The following is a 17,327-nucleotide window of genomic DNA, read 5'->3' on the forward strand; positions in this document are numbered from 1 at the left end:
ATTATAGTATGGTGAATGATAACAGAAATTATTAAGATAGTTAATAATAAGAATAGTTACAAAATTATAGTAAAATGCCTAATATTATTCATGTTTGGTTTTTACATCTGTAGTATACTTAACTAAGTATCATTAAAAAAAAAACTATGCTACCAAGCCCTAAGCTTTATGCACCATAAAAACTCAAAAATAATTTATTGTTCTGAATTCAATTGAACTGAGATTCCTTTGACATGTAAATCATCATCTTTTGTGTCCTAGAATAATGAGAGTTTTAATTTGTGTACTTGTTTTGTAATTAAGGTCATCGAACATTATTTATTGGAGTTCATGTGCCTTTGGGTGGAAGAAAAAGCCATCGTCGTCACAGGCATCGTGGTCATAAGCACAGAAAGAGGGACAGAGAGAGAGATTCTGGACTAGAGGATGGACGAGAGTCACCTTCTTTTGGTAAGCATCATTCTCTTTGTTTTAATAAATTATTTCCCCCAGTGCATAAGGCACTGGCTTTTTATGCCATCTACTTCCTTCCTTCCAAACTGTTTGAATGTCTTTATTGAGGCTTAGACCTAAGATCTATTTCATTAGAACACCATTGGTTCATGGGCAGTCTCCAAACAATGTAACTTCCTGCACATCATTTTTGTCAAGTTTCTTTAGTAGGATCAATCATTTGCTATTAATCCTATTTTATAACAGGTAAACTCACTTAGTCACAAGTTGAGATTTGTACCATATTCTAAAAACCATCACACTCAATTGGAAATTTGATATTCTATATAGTGAGGACTTGTGATAAATATTTCTATACTGAAAGAAAGCTTCAAAGAAATATTCTGATGACAAATATTTTTCTTACTTGGAAGGAGTCCAAAGAAAATATCATAAGATATTGCTGCAAGTGCCTCAAAATTGTTCAGAATTTACTTTCCAATGACCTGTAGAATAAATAGGAGAAACTCAAAGGAACATGAGGTTTATCTGCTGGAAATCTGCATGTTTCACATTGTATGTTGTAAAGTGGTGTTTGAACCAATGAAACACGGAATAACTTGAGCCAAAACTTCTAGGTCAGCCATCAATTTAACAATATCTTTGGAGAAGTGTTTGAAGTTTGGTACTCTTGAGAATTCTCTCACCCCAGTACATGCTCCATACCATCAGACATAATGCTACTTGTTATCTGACTTGGGGTTTTAAGAACCTGTCTGTTTTAAAAGGAAAGACCTTTACAAAGCTAAAAGATAAGCGATGACTGCTTTTGGTTCACTAGAACATTGGGATGTGATTTCTCAGTGAGTTAAAAATTAATTGACTGTGTAGTGGTGACAATAAGGATGTTTGATTACATAAAATATTTTTCTAACAACAAACGATGTTAAATCACTTTAATTTTTAAGCAATTTTAGGTGTAAGTATGCATGTGTTCATGTGTATATACATGTTTGTGTGTGTGTCCATATGGGTAATATACATGGGGGGGGGAGGGGTCAGAAGCTGACATCAGGTATTTTCCTCAGTTGCTATCACCTTAATTTTTCTGAGACAGGCCTCTTAGTAAACTTGGAATTCTCTGGTTGTCCTGCTTGCAACAAGCAGTTTGTTGACTACCCTTGTCTTTACCCCCTTACTTTTGATACTGTAATCAGTAAATGCAGTAGTTTTCACGAAAATGTGATATAAATATTTAATACTCCTCTCTACTGTAACAAATGGAAACTACTCAGTTTTACATCTTGTTAGTTTTAGTGTCAGACTTTACTCACTTTGTATAATTAAAAATTTGGTCTCTAAGTGGGACGATTAATGAGTATTTTAGAATGAACAGTTTGAAGTGTGAACTTATAGTCAGTAAAAATATGAATGACTTTGAGAGAAATTCAGAAATATTGATTTTTCCACTTCAGCCTCTCAAAGAATGTTAAAAGAAGGTTAAGAGTATTATGTCAGTTACTGATGGTTAATCTATAAGCAGTAGAAATAAATTTGAGAATATAAACTCTATTAGCAAGTTACTTAAAATATTGTATACAAAGATACTGTGTATATTAGCATAGTCTTGCAATTAGATGGAGTATTTTTCTAGGTTTAGATGGCAAATTGAATGCACACTTCAGGAGAAATGGGACAGATAGAGAAAATCAGAATTCAAAGAGCTATGTTTTAGTAGGTCATAGCTTTTGCTCCTGTTTTAACTCCCAATTTGGTGATAGATAATAACCAAAATGTTTTAAAATTTTTATTTTCCTACAGTATAATAGCAGAATTCACAAGTACTAAAACATAGATTAAAACTTGCACAACTCACTGAACTATGACTTAGAAACACCCAATTAACAACCAACTAACCTGACTCCAGAACCTCTCTGTTTTTTCCAGATCACTGCTCTCCTTCTCTAGGAACGCTTGATATCCTGTCTTCTTAAATACACTGTTTTTCCTGTTCTTGAATTTATATAAAGGAGATACTCCAGGAGATCCTGGTTCAATATTCTTTTTGTAGAAAAGGAAAAATCACTAATGTTTTCTGATGTAGCTTTAGTTTATTCATTTTCATTATTATGTAATATACAAATGTGCTTCTGTATATTAAGCATTTTGCTGTTGATAGAAATTCAGCGTAGGAGCAGCTATGGGTAAAGTCATGTGGTCACTTTTATTTCATGCCTGCCAGTGCACATTTTATGCACATGAGTTAGACTGGTTATTGCTGCATCATGGAGTGTATATATTTTCAACTTTAACAGGTAATACCAAATACTTTCTCCTAACTAGGTACATATTTATGCTCTGGCTAACAGGGCATCAGTACTTATTTCACTTTACTCTTTTAAGTTAAAGTTGATAATGCTACTATTTTAATATCAGATACTCTGGAAATATGAGTAATAGCACCTCATTGCTTTAATTTATATTTCTTTATCAACAATAGAATTGGGAAAATGCATGTGCTTTTTGATAGCTTCCTCTATGAAATGACTATCAAAGTTTTATGTTTTGTGATTAGATTTTTTTCTTACTATTGTGTTGAATATTTATATATTATGAATATAATTCCTTCATTGATTTTTCATCTCAAATAACTTCTCACAATTGGGGTTAATGTTTTATTTATTTTATTGTAATGTCTCCCTTTTCCTCTCTAATTTTATTAAATTGGATCTTCTCTCTCCATCTTCTAGTTAATTTGGCTAAGGGTTTGCCAATCTTGTTGAATCAATTCTTTGTTTCATAGATCATTTTAGTTTTCTTGTTTTGTTCTGTTTGTTTCTATTTTCTTGATTTCAGTCCTGAATTTTATTTCTTGCTTGTATCTTGATTATTTCACTTTTGGGTATTATTTCTTACAGTTCTAAGGAAATCTCTACAATTTTTATGAGGGCACTTAGTGCTATGAACTTGCCTCTTAGAACTGCCTTCTTTATGTCCCATAGGTTTGGGTATGTTGTGTTTTCATGTTCACGCAATTCTAAAATGTTTTAAATTTCTTTATTTTTTTCCGTTTTGACCCACATTTCTTTCTTTCTTTTTTAACCCTAATTAAGACACTTTTATTTTCGTTAATAGTATTAAAACTTATTTAACATTTTCTGTCTGGCTATAGTTATTTCTGTCAATAGTACTATTGTTACGAAGTATACTAATGGAGCTAGGCCTCTCAGAGGTATATGTTTAGTGTATTTTGAAAAGTTACTCTCTTTAAAACTCCACCAATACAGATTCATTTTTTTTTTTTTTTTTTTTTTTTGCTTTTTTTCCCTTTTATTTTATTTTACAATACCATTCAGTTCTACATATCAGTCACGGATTCCCTTGTTCTCCCCCTCCTGCCTCCCTCCTCTTCCCCCCAGGCCACTCCCCATTCCCACCTCCTCCAGGACAAAACCTCCCCCAAGGACTGAGATCCACCTGGAAGACTCAGTCCAGGCAGGTTCAGTCCCCTCCTCCCAGACTGAGCCAAGTGTCCCTGCATAAGCCCCAGGTTTCAAACAGCCAACTCATGCAATGAGCACAGGATCTGGTACCACTGCCTGGATGCCTCCCAAACAGATCAAGCCAATCAACTGTCTCACCCATTCAGAGGGCCTGATCCAGTTGGGGGCCCCTCACCTCAGCCCTTGGTTCATAGTTCATGTGTTTCCATTCGTTTGGCTATTTGTCCCTGTGCTTTATCCAACCTTGGTTTCAACAATTCTCAATACATGAGAAAAGGAAGAAACAAAGTGCTAGAGAGGCCCACAGAAATCCACAAAGATACCCCCACCATAGACTACTGGCAATGGTAGAAAGACAGCCAGAACTGACCTACTCTGGCGATGGGATGGCCAAACACCCTAATAGTCATGCCAGAAACCCCATCCAAGGACTGAGGAATCTGGATGCAGAGATCCATGGCTAGGCCCCAGGTGGAGCTCCGGGAGTCTAATTGACCCACATTTCATTCAGTAGTAGTTGTTCAGTTTCCATGAGTTTGTATACTTTCTGTTATTTCTGTTGTTGAGATCCAGCTTTAATCCTTGATGGTTAGATAGGATGCAGATTGTGATTTTACAACTGAGACTTGCTTTGTGTCCAAGTATGTGATCAGTTTTGGAGGAAGTTCCATGAACTGCTAAGAAGAAAGAATATTTTTTTTTGTGTTTGGATAAAATACATGTCTGGAGGTCTATTTGATTTATGATGTTACTTAACTCCAGAATTTCTCTGTTTAGTTTTTGTCTTGGTGATCTGTCTATTGGTGAGTGGGGTATCAAAGTAACCCCTTATCATCGTGTGAGTGTCGAAATGTATGTTTAGCTGTAGTAGTGTTTCTTTCATGAATTTGGGTGCCCTTGTGATTGTTTCATAAATTTTCAGAATTACATTATCCTCTTGGTGGATTTTTCCTTTTATAAGTGTATAGTATTCTTTCATAGCACTTCTGTTTAGTCTTAGTTTGAAGTCTACCACATACTAAAATGGCTGTATCTACTTGTTTCTTGGGTCCATGTGTTTAGAATATCTTTCTCCACCCTTTTATCCTAAGTTGATATATATCCTTGATGGTGAGGTGTATTTCTAGGATGCAGCAGAAAGATGGATCCCACTTTCCAATCCAATCTGTTAGTCTATGTCTTTTTATTGGGAAATTGAAACTATTAGTATTGAGAGTTATCAATGAGCAGTGTTTATTGATTCCTGTTATTTTCTTGTTATGTTGTGTCTTTTTATCCTCTTTTGATTTACCATTCTGGTATTATCTATTTTGTATCTTTTTGGGTATGGCTAACCTCTTCAGACTGACATTTTCTTTCTAGAACCTTCTGTAGAGCTGGATTACTAGATAGAAATTTCATAAAATTGATTTTCTTGTGAATTATTTTCTTTCTCTGTTGATTGTGATTTATAATTTTGCTGAGTGTAGTAGTCTAGTCTAGCATCTCTGGTCCCTTAAAGCTTGTATCCATTGAGGCCCTTCTGGCTTTCAGAGTCTCCGTTGAGAAGTCATGTGTTATCACATCGGTCTTTATTTTATATATTGCTTGATTTTTTTTTCTTTCTGTATTTCTTTAAAACAAAGTTTTTTTTTTATTTTACATACCAATCCCAGTTCCTCCTCCCTTCCTTTCTCCCATCTCCCACCTCCCCAGTCCTACCCCCTATCCACTCCTCAGAGAAGATAAAGCCTTCTTTGAGGGGTCAACAATCCAAGGAATCCACAAGAATGACACCAACTAAGACTCCTAGCAATAATGGAGAGGGTGCCTGTACTTACTTTCCCCTATAATCAGATTAGTGACTACCCTAATTGTCATCAGAGAATCTACATCCAGTAACAGATGGAAGCAGATACAGTGATCCACAACCAAGCACTGGATATTTTTCTTTTGCAGCTTTTAATATCCTTTCTTTGTTTAGTATTTTGATTGTTATATGTCATAGGGAATTTCTTTTCTGGTCCCATTTATTTGGTATTCTGTATGCTTTCTTGTACCTTTATCGGCAACTCCTTTAGATTAGCAAAATTTTCTTCTGTCGTTTTGTTAAAAAAAACATATGTGCCTTTGACCTGGGTTTCTTTTTCTGATTCTATCCTTATTACTTGTAGATTTGGTATTTTCATAGTGTCCTTGATTTGCTGGATGTTTTATGCAAGGATGTTCTAGATTTAACATTCTCTTTGACTGAGCTATATGTCTTCTACTTTGCCTTCAAACTTGAGATTCTCTCTTCCATGTTGTGTGATCCGTTAGCAAGGCTCTGAGGTTAATGTTGACATCCTATAGTTTTTGTGTTCAGTTTTATTTCAGTTTGGGATATTTATTTAGTGATTCTATTTCTTTGTTAAATTCTGCTTTTGTATCTTGAATTGTTTTCATTATTGCGTTTATTAAGGCATTTATTCATAGCCTTTTATGGGTCCTACAACAAATTCATAATTGCTATTTTGTAGTCCTTGTCTTGAGATTTAGCTATATTGCATTTCTCAGGGCCTACTACAATAGGGTTCCTGGCTTCTGTTGGAGGCATACCGTCTTGACTCTTCACATTTGTGTTTTTGCACTGGTGTCTAGGCATCTAGAGTTAGAATGTTTGAGGTATCTCTTGGTGTTGCTATTGGTCTTTTTCTTGTTGGGTGAGTGTTCCAGTCTTTGGATGCTGTTACCAGTCTCTGGATACCAGGCAAGTGTGGTGGCTGTTGGGTCACTGACTTTTGAGTCCCAGTCCAGTCCAGCCACGGGGGGGGGGGGGTGGGGGCCACGCTGGAAGAAAGTGTTTCTGTGTATTGGTGGCTAACACAAAGAAATGGAAATGTACTAGAAGAGAAGGCTGATAATGTCTTTTGGAAAGAGCTAAACCCGGTCCCCACCAAGTAGCAGAGTCCCCAGGAAATGGAAGTATGTTGGGAGAATGGGTTCCTAAGGCAGGCTACAGTACGACAAAGAGTAAATCTGTAGAGACAAAAATGAAAGGGCCAGGGAGAACCCTGGATCCATGCTTTAATTCTCTTAATGGTGTGTCTCCAGATTCCATAAAAGATTAGTCAGAGGATAAGATATGATTCTTTAGACAAATTTCTCCATGTTGTCATTTTTACTTCCACTGTGTGTTTTAGTAAATAAATATAAACACAGATTCTTTTTTTTTAAAGATTTATTTATTTATTATGTATACAGTGCTCTGCTTGCATGTGTCCCTGCAGGCCAGAAAAGGGTACCAGTCTCATTACAAGTGGTTGTGAGCCACCATGTGGTTGCTGGGAATTGAGCTCAGGACCTGGGAATTGAACTCAGGACCTCTGGAAGGGCAGTCGGTGCTCTTAACCACTGAGCCATCTCTCCAGCCCCAAACACAAATTCTTAATCTTTCTTATACTATATTCTATATCTAGTTTATGCTATAAACTTATTTGCTATATTTTGCTATAAACTTATTTTATAAAATTCTTGGCTGAAATTTATGTTCAGTAGCCTATGATTTCAGAAGCTACCCCAAAATCAATAAATACCAGTCTTTTAAGAAATATTTATAATAACTAAGAGAAATTTCTTTATATATATATATTTTCTTTCTTTTCTTTCTTTCTTTATATATATATAATTTCTTTATATATATATATTTATATATATATATATATAAAACAACTTTAAAGTATCTACTTCCAATTGATTGAAAAACAGGCACTGGACAACACATTTTGAATTTCTATTGGAACAAAACTCAACTCCCTTTTAAAGATATTAAAATATTGCTGGATGGTCATGAAAAGACTTTGATGAATACAGCATAATACCCATAAAATCATTTTTATTTTATAGAATTAAAAGCCAGAGACAAGAAGGCATGTGTTATTTTGAACCCAAGTAAATGGTCTCCATTAAATCGATTACACTCATTTAGGAAATTGCTATTTTCTATGCTATTGTTATTATTATTGTGTCTTAGCGAAGTGTAGCAGGAATCTTAAAAATTCTTATTGATAAAATCAAACCCGAGGCCAGTTATCGGGGTCAATGCTGGTAGATCAGAGAGACAGAACAAGCCACAACTATCTCACCTCGCCGGATCCTCAGCTGGTCTTGTCTCCTCAGACTAGAGGCCTCTGAGTCCTCATCCAGAATGGGTCTCAGCTGAATTACTGCTCAAAACCCTGAAGCTTAACCAGCCACATGCTTAACCAGCCAAATGCTTAACCAGCCAAAATCTTCTAGTTTCTGGTCCTCACGCCTTATATATCTTTCTGTTTTCTACCACCACTCCCTGGGATTAAAGGCTGGCTTTCTGGGATTAAAGGTGTGTGTCACCATGCTTGGCTATTTCCAATGTGGCCTTGAACTCACAGAGATCCAGAGGGATTTCTACCTCTGGAATGCTAGGATTAAAGGTGTGAGTGCCACCATTTTCTAGCCTTTGTATTTAGTGGCTGTCTGTTCTCTGACCCCAGATAAATTTATTAGAGTACACAATATTTTGGGGAACACAATACCACCACAGCGAAGTCTTTTGAATACTTGCTATTCTATTTCACACTCTCCAGTCCTCTTTATTCTTGAGTATGAGGTTGTTAGTTCTTGTTTACCTTGTGATTTGTACTTTGGAGGTATAAGGTATATAGTGACTCATCTTGATGCTTTTTTAGGGGAAACACTAAAAATTCTCAAGTTTAAGTCTCATTTAGATAGTAATTGAATTTTTGGGGATGGAAGAGTAGTATTGTAGACACCCAAGTTATAAATGAGAAGTAAACTGAAATTATTAGAAATAGTGAATGGAAAAATGTTTTAGAGCTATTAGGAACATACCAGTGTTAAGGCATGCCTACTGTGAGGTATGGTGTTTGACTTATAAGAGAAAACTGTATCTTTACTTAAAAGTCCAGGGGTGAGCTCATAATGGTATGGGTGGAATAGCAGCAGGGGACCAGAGCAGAAGGCAGCACACTCACATTTCCAAAGCACATACACAGCGTCGAGTGCAATCTTGAAGTAGGTGAGGTTGTGCTCAAAACTCACCCACAGTGAATTTCATTGTCCATTAGGGCTCCACATCCTAAAGTTTCTACAACTTCCCTAAATAGCACCATCCCACGGACCAAGTTTTCAAATACGTGAGCCTATGGGGGATATTTCTCATTTAAACCACTATGCATCCATTGTAATATAACTTTACTAGACACTGCCAACAGTGTCTGTTTCTTCCCAGTTTACTGTTCTAGAATCATAGAGATGTATAAGGTTTCCACCTAACAACCTTTGACTCCTTTTAAATGATGCAAGATTCCTTTGTATAAATTCTTTCCCTGTAGTCTTTACTGCTCTTTCAGATGCTTTTACAAACCTGTGAGACCCTTAAGGGTTAGCATTATGCAACTTTTCACCAAGGTTGGGCAAGTTCTCTGAATGCCACTCTCATCCCTTACGAGCAAGACAGTGCCAGTTAAGGGATGTTTGGGAGGCCCCGTATAGTCACATAGTTAGACAAAAGAGCAATACAGCAGGCATATACACTGACATTCCCTGTGAGCCATATAGCCTCCTCATCCTATGGTGCTCCACATGAGCACCTTGTCCTGTGCATTTTCCATGCAGTCTTGGGAGGGCTGGCTTGTGCTTCTTGGCTTGGCTCAGGAGTAAGGGCTGTTTTTAGCCCACCATGGCTGCTACTGGAATCTGCTTCTGAGCTATGATAGGCTCTGGACCAGCACTGTGTCCTTTGTTTTCGCATCAGCAGCACCTGGATTCTGAAAAGGCCACAGGCTGGACAAAACATTTCATCCTCAGTACAGTTCACACTCCATCCTCTGGAAGAATAAGCCCTTCACCTCTTAATCCTTTCTTCAATGAACATTTGCTGAGAGTTTAAAGCCTTCCAGAAACTCACGAATGGAATGCTTTGGCTTTCTGTTAATTTTCTGCCTGAGAACCTTACCAGGCACATATCTTGTCACAGTTTCTTTCTAGTGGGCTGTTGTTGTTGTTTTTCTTTCCCCTTAACATCTGCTGAGTGCTTTAGCACCTCATGAATCTGACTGATGTGCCACTTTAGGTGATCTACAACCTCTCCCACTGCATAAAGATTATATTACTTCTAAGATCTCTGATGAATCAACCTTTTTCTTAACTCTCCTATGAATTCATTTTTATTTAGCCCAGTGAACAGGGCATCAAACACAGCCTTTTCATATTCTGGTTCCTCAGTAATGCCTGCCTTTGCTCTTGACATAGGCACCAAACACTGTCTCTTGCATACCTATTTTATTCAGTAATATATGCCTTTCCTCTTGAATTGAGCACCAACTCTGCTTCTCTAATGCTTAGTCTCTTTGCTAATGCTTGTCTCTATCATATTCTGGTGTCTGATCTTCATGAGAATTTCAGAAGGAGATAACCAAGCGTCATTAATGGCTTGTATAAGCCAGTATTTCAAATACTGGGCCCCTCACTTCGCCTCAAGTAATGTAGCCTTTGTCTCTAGGAGGGATGGATAGTTGTTTTCCTAAGTTTCTTTGCTTCCTTTGCACTGATCCCAACTACCATATCCCTCAGCTTCATGAGCTGTGCTGTGATTGGGTCTTTCATTCTTTCTTTAATAGTCTTACCTAATTCAGGCAATTCAAGCACTGCCTATTTATGTTTACTTTAGTTTCTCATAATGACCCATTAATCCCATACTAAGACCTCTGTATGCATGTCTATCAATTCTGTCTTTCTCTCTTCCTCCTTACATTCTTATGAAACCCTATTGGTTTCAAGGTTTTTTAAAAAAATATCCTTAACACATATTTAGTTTGTATCATTGATCTTGTGAGGTCTATATAATAAGGCTTTGTATTTGTTTCCATTAATTTATGCCTAAATATTTAATATGTTGAAGCCATTGTCATTTTATTGTGAAATTGCATATTCTAGTGTATAGCCTGTAACCTGCTATGTGTATCTCTAGTTTTTTTTTTTTTGTTCTTTTTAGGTTTCATGGGATATTTTCTTTGTAGATAAATAAAGTCATCTATGACATAGACAATTTTGTTTCTTCCTACACAGGCTTTCTATGTATATACAATATATTTGTGGTGCCAAATTATGTTAGACAGTATTCTGTTAAGATTAGTTGAATACTCAGATGAGGAAAACAAGGGGTGTGGGATTGAGGTTGTGTCAAAGGTATCAACTGGGGTATTTAAAGCTTGTAACTATGATAAACTCATGTCCTTCTGTATGATTTTTTTCATAGATACCCCATCACAGCGGGTGCAGTTTATTCTTGGAACTGAGGATGATGACGAGGAGCACATTCCTCATGACCTTTTCACAGAACTGGATGAAATTTGCTGGCGTGAAGGGGAAGATGCAGAATGGCGGGAGACAGCCAGGTAAAAATTTGGGTTGAGGAGTTTGTATTTTTATATATATATATATATATATATAGTCATTAAAAGAATAGAGTCCATATAAATTAGGTCATTAAAAGAATAGAGTCCCAGTGCAATGATTCTGCAAACATCTAGGGCTTTTGCAGCTTTCTGAGTTTGCTCATCTGGCCTAGGCAGATCCTATAATGGTATATGGGTCAGAATGACATCTGAAAAGAGTAATTTAACAGTCATGTTGAGTAAGCTACAGCTGCAGTCTTAAAGATAAACAGTAACATGATTTGTGTACCGTCAACACGACAATGGAAATCAAAAGTAATTTGCTTCTATTTTTTCAGCTACTAACTTACACTTAAACTGGTGATATCATGTGATAATTTCACCGTGGGGCTTTTTAAAAAATAAGGAATGAACATGAAAAGAGGCTTTAGTTATAGTCCTCAACTTCATGTAGTGTTTGGTAAGGAAAAAAATCTTATGTTGTTTTTCTAGGATAAGAACACATTAAATTGAATGTTTTAAAAAAATGTCTTCTTAAAAGTTACTTTGTCAATCACTTGTAATTAATATTTTGGTAGTGCCATATAACTGATGAATTACTATAAAAATCATGAATTAAATTTTATGCCTTTCATTCATTGTGTTCATTTACACTTAATTCATTTATTTATTAATCATTTATGGAGTATCAAATAGTATAAGACAGCAGCAGCAAAAGCATTAGATCTTGCTTTCAGTAATCTCACAGTCTAGTTTAGACACAAGGACATAGTTGTAAATGTTGCATAATGAATTCTGTGACCAAGGTATGCATAGTAACTGGGAAAACCTAGGGTTGCCCTTAGTCTGCTGCTTTCCAGATTTTTATATGACCATGACTCACCTGAGGTCTAGCTAAAAATGTAGATTTTGTATGCATTAGGCATAGAGTCTCAAGTTCTGCATTTTTGTATCAATAACATAAATTCATGCAATGTTTTAAATTACCTCGTTGCTACTTAACTGAACTTTAATCTAGCTAATACTGATAGAAATTTAGGGTTGTTTTTTTTTTTCAACAAAAATTACTGTAATGATTCATTTCGTTATCAAGCTTTCATTTGATGACATGTCAAATGTTTTTTATTTGAAGACCACATTCTTGATAGCAAGAACATTTACCACAAGGGTAACAGAGAATGGGTCAGCATAGCTACACAGTATGAATGATTCCTGAGCTGACACTTTTTTTTTTTTTTACTTTTTAATTTAATGTATTTTGAGATTTTCATTCATGGGTATTTACATTGTATTTACATCATATTCACCTCTCCCTTTTTCCATTCCATCTCTTCCCATGTCCTCCCTTCCCTCTCTGCATTCTACCCTACACACACACACACACACACACACACACACACGTGTATATATATATTCCTAAGTACATCAATATAATACAAGCTAATCAGTATGTATAATGTTACTTACAATGAATGTAACAACAATTATTAAAAAAGAGGCCATGAGTTTGAAAGTGAACAAGAAGGGATGTTTAGGAGGGTCTGGAAGAAAAAAAAAAAGTGTGATAGTTTGGATGAGACTTGTGCCCCAGTAAGCTCATGTATATGAATGTTTAGTGTCCAGTTAGTGGAAATGTGGTGTGGCCTTGTTGGAGGAGACGTGCCACTATGGAAGGCTTTGAGTCTTCAAAAGCCACACTAGGCCTAGTGTCTCACTATCTGCCTGCTGTCTGTGGATCAGGATGTGAAGCTCTCAGCTACTGCTCTAGCACCATGCCTGTCTGCTTTCTGGCATCATGATCATGACTAAGCCTCTAAAACTCCAAGCAAGCCCCCAATTAAATGGTTTCATTTATAAGAGTTTCCTTGATGATTGCATCCCTTTACAGCAACAGAACAGTAACTAAGAAAAAGAGGGAGGAAATGATGTAATTATATTAATCTGAAAAACTGAAAGTAATGATTCTTGAAAAGCTATAAAGAGATTTACCATAGAGCTGAGCTTATCCTTCCTAAACTGACTCTTGATGGATGAGTTTGGAGTTGTTCAAGCAGAAAAGTAGAGGGGTTGGCATGGTCAGCAGAGGGAGAGGATGTGCTTTGAGTACACAACTAATACAGGATTATTGCTTTGTTAATCTTCTTCACATGGTGAGACAGCTCTAATCAGACTGTTTTTGGTGTGGAGTGTCCTCCGTAGGAGCCGCATGCTGAAACAGCTTGGGAAACCAATTGCACTTCACTGAATATTAAACTTGAAGCTGTACTAGTTTGCCTTAACTCTGTTCAACAGAGTTAGTGTTTAATGTTCAACCATGTTATTGATGAATGAATGATAATGAATATATTGAACAATATTGGCCCATTTAATACTTATTGGATATATTTTTGAATAGTTTATATAGATCATTTTATTTAAAAATCATTGAAGTAGTTTATTTTTTGAGACAGGGTTTCTTTGTGTATTCCTGGCTATCCTGGAAGTCATTTTGTAGATCAGGCTAGCCTTAAACTTAGAGATCCGCCTGTCTCTGCCTCCCAGGTGCTGAGATTAAAGGTGTGCACCACCATACCTGGCTATACTGAAGTAATTTAAAGGAAAAAAAAAGATTTTCTTCTAGGCAATCCCTGTTAACATAACAAACCAACAAGCAACCAAGCAAAAAGCAAACTGCCAATATTTGAAGACTCAAAAGTATGAAATAGTAGACAAAATTGTTTCTCTATCTTAATGTTTTCTGCCTTCTTCAAGGGGTATCACTACTAAAACTCCTTTGTGAATCTTCCAAAACAATTTAATGTGCATGTTTTCCCCCTTTTCAACTTATATCATACACTGTTTACCTTGTTTTTCATTTCATATACTTATAATGTTTCCTATATTGGCCATATAAATTTTATACTCTCTTTTAAATTATGGAATTGCATTAAACTGAAAGGCTGAAATTATTTAGCCAAGCTGGCTAGATGTTCATGTTGTTTCTTTTCCCAATAAAATTGTTGTAATGATCATTTACACATATTTTTTAGCACTATATTGTAATTATTTATGTAGGATGAATTTTAACGGTAGAATTTTATGTACTAAAGAAAGAGGACATTTTTTCTCATGCTGTGATAGCTATTACAAAATTACTATTGTAAATTTGAGAAATTTAACCATCCACCAATAGTATATACATGCTTATTTTCCCCAAATCATTGATCCTAACTACTCAGGCTATTTTTCTATTTCACATATAAAACATATTATTATTTTAATTCTTATTAGTGAGTTTTACATGTTATGTATGTTTTATTTTTCCCTATGAACTATTGCTTCTTTATGTCAGTTTTTTTATTTTACTATTTTTTTTGTTTGAGTGATTTAAATTGATGGTGTGTTCTTCCGTTGTTACTGTCTTTATAGAAAACTTTTTCATAAATTAATAAAACTCACTTCTTTCCAACTGCATCAAAAACAACAAGGTGAGCTGGAGTTGGTGGTGTACTCCTTACATTATAGGCTGTAGTAGCTGATCTCTGTGAGTTTGAGGCCAATGTGGTCTATATGGCAAGTTTCAGGCAAACTAAGGCTATATAATGAAAATAGCCTCAAAACAAAACAAAGCAACATTAAAAAATAAAACAAAATGAAACAACAACAACAATTCTGAATTTTCAAAAATACATGATATATTTGCTCATCTTTATTTGGTAAAAGAAAAGCAATATAAGACCATCTCTACAATACTGTGGTATAACTCTAGCTCTTTGTGTTTAAAACGTTGATAATGGAACAAAAGTGCACACATCCCTGTTTAAGGATCGAAGCAGCTCTTCTCTACTGGCTACAGGAAACAGATGTTCCTGGTTGGCAGGAAAGGAGGAGTGGGGGATGAGATCACTATACTGTGAATTCGTTAAAGCAAGTCTCTAATTTATTGCTAAGAAGCACTCCTTTTTGAGATTTATTTTTTAAGTTTTGAGATTATAATATAATTACAACATTTTGTTCTTCCCTTTCTTCCCTCCAAACCAGTGGTTCTCAGCCTTCCTAATGCTGTGACCTTTTAACACAGTTCCCCATGTTGTGGTGACCCCCCCCACCATAAAATTATTTTAATTGCTACTTCACAACTGTAATTTTGTTATTGTTATGAATCATAATATAAATATCTGATATGTGACCCGCAAAGGAGTTGTAGTCCACAGGTTGAAAACCACTACTCCAAACCCTCCCATATACCCTTTCTTGCTCTTTCAAATTCAGTACCTTTTTTCAGTAATTTATTGCATGTATATATGTATATACTCATATATTCCTACATATAACATGCTCAGTCTATAGAATGTTATAAGTATTTTTATGTATATATGTTTTCAGGAATGACCATTTGTTATTGGATAACCACTCGTTGTATTCTTCCTTGGAAAAGACTATTTATTTCTTCCTCTCTCATCATTTCTTGGTTACCTGCAGTTATTCATATAGGGTTGAGGCCTTGTGGGCTTTTCCCATTTTACTTTGGCATTTTTATTGGTGGCATCCACATTCAGATCATGTTTGGCTAGTCGTGTTAGTGAGACTGTATGGGTGTAGCTTCTGATGTCACTAGGAGATATAATCTCACAGAAAACTCCCTGATTCTCTGGCTCTTACAACCTTTCCCACTCTTCTTCCACAGTGTTTGCTGAGCCCTAGGTGTAGAAGGGTTTGGTAGGTGTAGCCACAGGGACTGGGCTCCACAAACTCTGGATTGTGACTAGCTGTGGTTTCTGTAGTGGTCTTCATCTGTTGCAAAGGGAAGATTTTCTTTTTTTTATTAAGAGATTTTCTATTCATTTTACATATCATCCACGGATTCTCCTGTCCTCCCTCCTCCCCCCCCCAGCCTTCCTACCTATCCCACCCCCCATTCCCACCTCCTCCAAGGTAAGGTCTCCCCTGGGGAGTCAGCAGAGTCTGGTACATTTAGTTGAGGCAGATCCAATCCCCTTCTCCCTGCACCAAGGCTGAGCAAAGTGTCTCAGCATACGCACTAGGTTCCAAAAAGTGGGCTCTTCAACTAGGGACAGGTTCTGATCCCATTTCTTGGGCCTCCCATAAACAATTCAAGCTAAACAACTTTCTCACTTATTCAGAGGGCCTAGTTGAGTACCATGGGGGCTCCTCAGCTATTGGTTCACAGTTCATGCGTTTCCACTGGTTTGGCTAGTTGTCTCTGAACTTTTTCTACTCATGGTCTCAACATCTCTTGCTCATATAATCCCTTCTCTCTCGTCAATTGGACACCTGGGTGTAGCATGAATCTTAAAAGTTCTTATTAATAAAATCAAACCCGAGGCCAGTTATTGGGGTGAAATGCTGGATGGTCAGAGGGACAGAATAAGCCACAGTTACCTCACCTTACCAGTTCCTTAGCTGGTCTTGTTTCCTCAGACTAGAAGCCTCTGAGTCCTCATCCACATGGATCTCAGCTGAACTGTGCTGCTTCAAAGCCTGAAGCTTAACCAGCCAAATGCTTAACCAGCCAAATGCTTCTAGTTTCTGGTCCTCACGCCTTATATACCTTCCTGCTTTCTACCATCACTCCCTAGGATTAAAGGCTCGCTTTCTGGGATTAAAGGCGTGAATCACCATGCCTGGCTGTTTCCAATGTGGCCTTGAATTCACAGATCCCAGATGGATTTCTGCCTCTGGAATGCTAGGATTAAAGGCATGTGCTATCATTGCCTAACTAGTGGCTTTTCTGTTCTCTGACCCCAGATAAGTTTATTAAGGTACACAATATTTTGGGGAACACAATACCACCACACCTGGGGCTCTGCCTGGGGCTTGGCCATGGATCTCTGCACTGATTCCATGAGTCACTGGATAACGGTCCTATCATGACAGTTAGGGTGTCCAGTCATCCAATTACTCAGTCACTCTCTCGACCATTGCCAGTAGTCTATAGTGGAGTAATCTTTGAAGACTTCCGGGGACCTCTCCAGTG

General features: G+C 36.6%; 1 protein-coding gene across 14 annotated transcripts in view; it reads left to right on the forward strand.

Annotated features, from left to right (window-relative positions):
* Positions 1–17,327, forward strand: part of Slc4a10 (solute carrier family 4 member 10) — a 270,855-nt gene that overhangs the window by 128,467 nt on the left and 125,061 nt on the right. For all 14 annotated transcript variants that reach the window (XM_028865674.2, XM_028865529.2, XM_028865911.2 and 11 more), the window contains exons 3-4: positions 304–450; positions 11,212–11,350. In XM_028865674.2, coding sequence (XP_028721507.1) covers positions 304–450; positions 11,212–11,350 — 286 coding nt within the window. The remainder of the gene's footprint in view (positions 1–303; positions 451–11,211; positions 11,351–17,327) is intronic.

The sequence above is a fragment of the Peromyscus leucopus genome, chromosome 4 (genome assembly GCF_004664715.2).
Source record: "Peromyscus leucopus breed LL Stock chromosome 4, UCI_PerLeu_2.1, whole genome shotgun sequence".
NCBI lineage: Eukaryota > Metazoa > Chordata > Mammalia > Rodentia > Cricetidae > Peromyscus > Peromyscus leucopus.